Below are 6000 nucleotides of genomic sequence, written 5' to 3' on the forward strand. Positions count from 1 at the left end.
TCAGGTAGCACAAAGACTCTGCATCAAAGATATTAAAAATCTGACCAGAGTCTTTTCTATGGCTTCAGCATGGATTTTCAACAGAGATATTTTGTTTTCATAGTAGTTTATATACATGCAAACTAATCTCCAAGGTTAGCAAAAAAACCAATTAAAAAAAAATAAAAACCCTACTAGATCAAGAAGAATCCTCCAGTTGGTCATGCTTCTCTGCTTTCAACAAAACTGAGCAAAAGGACTCTGTCCACAAGACTGTCAGCTCAGATCCCAGGGCATTCAGAATAGTTTCATAAAGTTTTACTTCTGAGAAGAGACACTGTTGAAAGCAATTGTTCAGCTAGCCAACTACTGTCACTTCCATGAATATGAATAAGCTCCAATATAGGACACTGAGCTTTTGCAAATGTAAGAAGATCCAATTGTTCGGAGTTAATCTTTGCCAATAAATCAACGCACCATTATTTAGAGATTTTTATTTTTCTCTGGTGTCTAACTATGTGGGTGGAGTTTTGTTTTAAAGTCCCCTTCTTCCCATTTTCATAAATATTTTTTCATACAGCCTTGCTAAGCTTTCAGAGCAGCAAGAAGAATCCTATTGTTAATGGGATCAGGTCCTTGAAAAGGTATATATTGCTGTTTCTTCTGAATGTGCATGATATTAACTAGCACCTACTCTAAGGAAAAAAGATAGCAGAAGAAATTGTTCAGAGTTCACGAAAATTAACATTTGGTGTAATTTTGTAGCCATAATTTCCATGTACACAACTTAGACATAAATACATATGGATTAATGCAAATTTTCATACAGGGAAAAGATTCACTCTGTGCTCTGTAAAACTAAGGGTAAGGCTGGTGATGAATCATTTTTTTAAATATTCTAGTCTGGGTATATAAATAGCTCTCAGTTTCTAGAATAATTACTACTGAAAAACACAGCTTCTGAAATAACCTAGGCCATAATTAACCTTGGCTTCATTAAATCCCAAATAATATCTTTTTAAAGTCTTATTTGTAAAGGCAAGCTGATTAATTTAAACATTTCCCTTTGCAAAAATCTAATTGAAATCATTTACCTATGTAGCTACTTGTCAGATCTTGTAAACTCTGGGAAGGTTTTCCTTGGTGACTCGGCCACCTTGCCCTCTCCCCCGCCACTCGGGAGGGAGCTTCTCTCACACGGAGGGTCACGCTGTCGCCGCCGGCCGCCCCAGCCCTCCTTCCCCTTGCGGGGCGCAGGGGCAGATGCGCAGGTAGCGGTGCCGGTTTGTGCCCCGTCAACTCCCGCAAGCATCGACTCCCTCCTGCCCGGCCCCTCGGCGCCGCACGAACCCCCCCCTCCGGATGGGACCCCCTCGTCTGCCCTGCCGCGTCCACGCGTACGCCCTGCCTGGGGGGAACGAGGGCGGCGGTGGGGCCTGGCCTTCCCTCCGCAGGGGGGGCGCTTTCCGACCCTGGACCGACCTGGAGCCCCCCCTGCCCTGCCGGCTCTCCCGCGGGTGCCGCCCCCAGCGTGGGCCGCCCTGCGCTGAGCGGCTGGGCACGGGTGGGCTGGGCACGGCGCCGCAGCCGCCGCACCGCGCCGTCCCTCCCCTTTCCTTGTAAGACAGCGCCAACCCCCGACCGAAGAAAAGTTTCCAGCCGAGCGCCAGGAGAGGTCCGGGCTGTCACCGGCGCTGAAACATCCTCCCCGCCAACCGGCCGGGAACGGTCCGCTCCCAGCCCCGTCCCGGCGCCCAGTCCACCCGCCCCGTGGGTGCCGCCCCGCGGCTCTCACCTTCCTGCACCGCATGGAAGGGGTTGTTGGCCTCTATGAGCTTGATGGAGTAAGTGATTTTCTCGCTCTGGAGGATGTCGTCATTGAGGTTCAGATCCGACACAGCCTGCTTGAACACCTCGTCGTCCTTGGCAGCATTGCCTTCGAAAATGGCACCTACGGGGAGGAAAGCGGCGGAGGGTGAGGAGGGCTCGGCCCCGCTCCTCGCCGCCCCAGAACCCCCGCTCCCCCCTGCGCCGTGGAATGCCCGGGCCGCCTCACACGGTGCCAGGCGGGGAAGCGGGCTCCTGTGGGGCCGGCAGCCACGCCGGAGTGAGGGACTGGCTTCGCCAAGGAGGGGAAAAGGAGCGGGCTTGCGAATTTGACCAACTTTTTGCCCACTGCTTCGCCGCCCCCTGGGCTGCTGCCTTTCGGGCAGCGGTTTTATTGAGGCTCATATGCACACAGGAACGTGAAAGCCAGGATTTGTGTCCAGTAACCTGGAAGCTTTAATTTCACTGCCCTGTTTATACAGTTAACGTGAAAACATCTGGCGATGTGCGTTACATAAGATCCCCTCCCAACGGAGCGGAGCGCCTGTGTGCCCGCACCAGGCTTACCGCCCTGTGCGGTGCCGCGCTGGGGGAGCTTCCGTGCTGGCAGCAAAACAGCCAAAAAAAAAAACCAAACAAACAAACAAAAAAAAACCGATAAAAACGTTATCCCCCAGCCTGGAAAAGTCCTGCTGATTCACACCGTGTGTGCCTGTGGCTGGAGCCCGTGTGAAATCACAATTCTGCACACAGCAGCTCTCCTCTCCTGCCCACCGGACCGCTATTTCTGCGAGGAGTTAGTTAGCAAACACCACTCGGGCTGAAGTTCGTGCGAGGAGAAGCCGAGGTGACACCATCCACCCGCAGGAGAACCAGGGGGCCGAGGGGGAGAGCTGCGGAGGTTGTTTCGCCGCCGGCCCGGGCACTTCCCCAAGGCGGCCCCACTGCCTCCACGCGGGACTGGCCCCGCTGCTGCCGGGCTCTGCCCAGCCCCGGGGAGCACCCCTGGGCCGGAGTTCCCCGCTGCGGTCAGGGCTGACCCCGTCTCCTTAATGGCTCCGCAATGCTGTCTGCCTTGGCTGCGCCCCCAGGCTCCGGAGGCGAGCGGCGCCGACCAGAGCCTCCTCCGCCGGCCCCGGAGCCGCTGCTGCCGCCCCTTGCTGGGAAACTTGTTACAGGGCTGGTCCCCCGTTCCCCTTCCCCGCCCCGGGTCGACACGGGACTTTCCTGCCGTCTCCGTGGAGCCTCCCCTGGCCAGGATCCCTCCCGCCCCGGCCCCCTCCTTTTTTTGATCTCCCATCCTCCCCAAAAGGCTGGTGGGAATTACGGCTTTCCATTTCCCGGCCGTACTCCCGTCTCCTCCTCTATCATCCTCCACAAGTGATTCTCACCCCACTCTCCGCCCCTAAACATCCTCATTTTCCTTCCTGCTGCTACCTTTCAACACCAGCCAAAAGGTGACTGCAGAGCCTCGCTTTTGCTTGCCAGGCTTCCCGCGGACATCACCGTGCCTTGCTCCCAGAAGCCATAAAAGTTCACATCAGCCTTCCCTTTGCCTCTTAATTCATCCCTCTTTTCCTTCCACTGCTGATCCAGCCTTCTTGCTGCCCAGGGGTTTTAATGAGATCTTACTCAAACCACAACAGTTGCGCGCAGAGACACACACACACAGACACTGCAAATCTCGCCTTTCTAAACCGTTCCCAGCCAAATTCCCCGCCCCCCCCTCCTCCCCCCGCATTCCGGCTCGGCTGACACCTGCTAGACAGGGGATGGAAACCAGGGGATTATCTCCCCGAAAGTTTTCCCTACCAGCACGTTCAGATTATGCCTTTCTCCTGCTCGGGTGTTGGGGGCGGTTGTTTGTGTTCGGTGGTGAGGAGGCGCGGAGGGGATGGCGGGGGGAGAAGAAAGCCTTTCCACGCAAACAGGTCCAAGTACAGGCTCCCCAGCCACATGGGAGACCGCAGCGGCAGCCCCGGCGGGTTCCCCCGCCCCGCGCCCGCTCCCGGCCCCGCAGCCCGGCTCGGCCCGGCGCACAGCCGGCGTTTCGCCCCTAACTTTATAGTCGGGGGGAAGAGGGGGGAATTCATCTGCCCTTCTCCCTTCCCTCCTCCTGTCTCTCCGCGGAGTTGGGTTCAACCGCTGCCTGTGACATTACCAGGGTTAAACGAGACGCTTCCTTCATTTATTTATTTATCTACCGCGTCCCTCTCCAACCCCCCGCTCCCTCTCTTACCAATGTGGATGATGGAGTCCGCCCGCACCGAAACGCACTGAAATATCCAGGGGAAAAGCCAGAGCATCAACACTTCCATTTCCAGCCTCTCGCACAGCACATCAGCCCGGGTTTGGTGGAGAGACAGCAGAAAAGAAGAAAAAAGGCGCAAGGGCAGGTGGAGCGAGGCAGCGGGCGTGGGGGGGAGATGCCCAGACGCCCCCCCCTTTGGACAAAAAAAAATCCCAAATTCCCCCAGCACCCCAAGAATTTTCCAAGATTGAGGAAAACGGGCGATGGAGAGAGGGGAAAAAAAAAAAAAGCCGGGGCTCAAAAAGCACAGAGGTAGATCCCGGGTTGGCAGGCGGCGCGGCGGAGCCTCCAGCGCTCGGTGTGTGCCGGGGCGCCGGCAGACCGCGAACTGCGGAGCGGCCCCCCCCCCCCGCCGCCGCCGCCGCCCGCCCCCCGCGCCACGTGACTGCGGAGCCTGGGCGCTCGGTGCCGCCGGGGCACGGCGCGGCGGCAGCGGGGCGCGGGCACTGGGGCGCCCAGGCGGCACGACGGGGAGTTCGCGGCTCCGCGAGGAAGTGGGATGGCTGTGCAAGAACAGGGAAAATAATTGCAATTAAATATATATAGATATATCCAAATATATAGATATAGTGTGTGTATATCTCCCAGGGGGAGAGGGGTAGGGGGCCGATGCTTTAAGTGCAGGGAGCCGAGGGGAGGGGGCGAGGCGGCTCCGCAACTCCTCGGCTCTCCCGCGGGGCTGCAACCCCCCCACGGCGGGCGCCCAGCGCCCCCGCATTGCGCGGCCTCCCGCAGCCCCGGCGCGGCGCGACGCGGCCCGGCACTACGTGGCGCGGCGGGACGCCCCCGGAGGTAAGGGCGCGGAGGGAGGGGTCGCGGGGTTGCGCTCGCCGCCCCTCGCCCAACTTCGGCGAGCGGGGGCGGCGCGGGGGCACCGAGCCGAGGTGGTGGTGGGGTGCTCCTTCCTCCTTCCACACGCTCGGGCCCAGGACATGATCCGCGTTGGACAAGGAAATGGAAATGCGAGATTTTTACCCCTGCGCCGGGGGCGAAGGGGTGGGGGAGAAAAGCGGTACAGCAGAACCGTTTCTTGTTTTGTTTTGTTCTAGCTTTCAATGAAATCTAATTCATAAATTGGACATGCTCAGGCTCAGAAGACTAATTCATCCCCTAAAACAAACGCATCAGTGATTGCAGGCACCCAAACGTGACAAGCGTCTCAATATGCCAAGGATCCAGAGAAAACAAATTCATTCAGGAGCCCGAAACGTAATTAAAACTACTGCCAAGAAAATGAGTCGAGAGCAGGATGTTACCAAGATTATTAAGTTGCTGTGGGGCTGAGGCACGGACCGCTATAGCGATACATACAGATAATGTCAACGTTTGGGTAACAGGAGGCAGAGCGATTCCTGGAGGTCGCCGTCTTTTAAGAGCAAGTCTAGAAACAAAGCGCCGGTGGCCGGATCCTGCTCCCGGGGAAGCAGCGCCAGAGCTCGGGGACTCGGCGGGGGAAGGACGGGGCCACCGCCTGCTTACCCCCGGGGGTCTGAACACAGAGGGGCCAACGGGCTGCTCCGCCTGTCATTACACCCGCACTGCCATGTAAACTCTGCATACTTTTTATAACCATCACCTGTACATGTGCTCCTAAATTCTCCAGATACTTAGCACCGCTTGCGCACATGAGAGATTGCTGCAATGTATTTATTTAATATAGAAAACAGTTTTTCTTGCAGAGCACAGTACAGCAAAAAACGCTTAATGCCAAGGAGTAGGAAATACAGATAAGCTTTACAGTGGCTGGGGAGGCAGAAGCGGGAGGGAACACAGTATAGATGGAGCAGAGTGAAAGGGAAGGAAGCTGAAATGGAAATGATATGAACAAGAATCCCCGTTGATCCACATGCGTCAACAGCCTCCTATTCAGTGGTAGTTACAAG

At 56.5% G+C, this 6000-nt stretch overlaps 1 protein-coding gene across 1 annotated transcript in view; it reads right to left on the minus strand.

Annotated features, from left to right (window-relative positions):
* GRID1 (glutamate ionotropic receptor delta type subunit 1) overlaps positions 1-4243 on the minus strand; it is a 549473-nt gene extending 545230 nt beyond the window's left edge. The window contains exons 1-2 of the mRNA XM_054207026.1: positions 4046-4243; positions 1775-1930 (exon numbers count right to left, since the gene is read on the minus strand). Coding sequence (XP_054063001.1) covers positions 1775-1930; positions 4046-4124 — 235 coding nt within the window. The 5' untranslated portion in view covers positions 4125-4243. The remainder of the gene's footprint in view (positions 1-1774; positions 1931-4045) is intronic.
* Between the last annotated feature and the right edge of the window lie 1757 nt (positions 4244-6000).

The sequence above is a fragment of the Rissa tridactyla genome, chromosome 6 (assembly GCF_028500815.1).
Source record: "Rissa tridactyla isolate bRisTri1 chromosome 6, bRisTri1.patW.cur.20221130, whole genome shotgun sequence".
NCBI classification, from domain to species: Eukaryota; Metazoa; Chordata; class Aves; order Charadriiformes; family Laridae; genus Rissa; species Rissa tridactyla.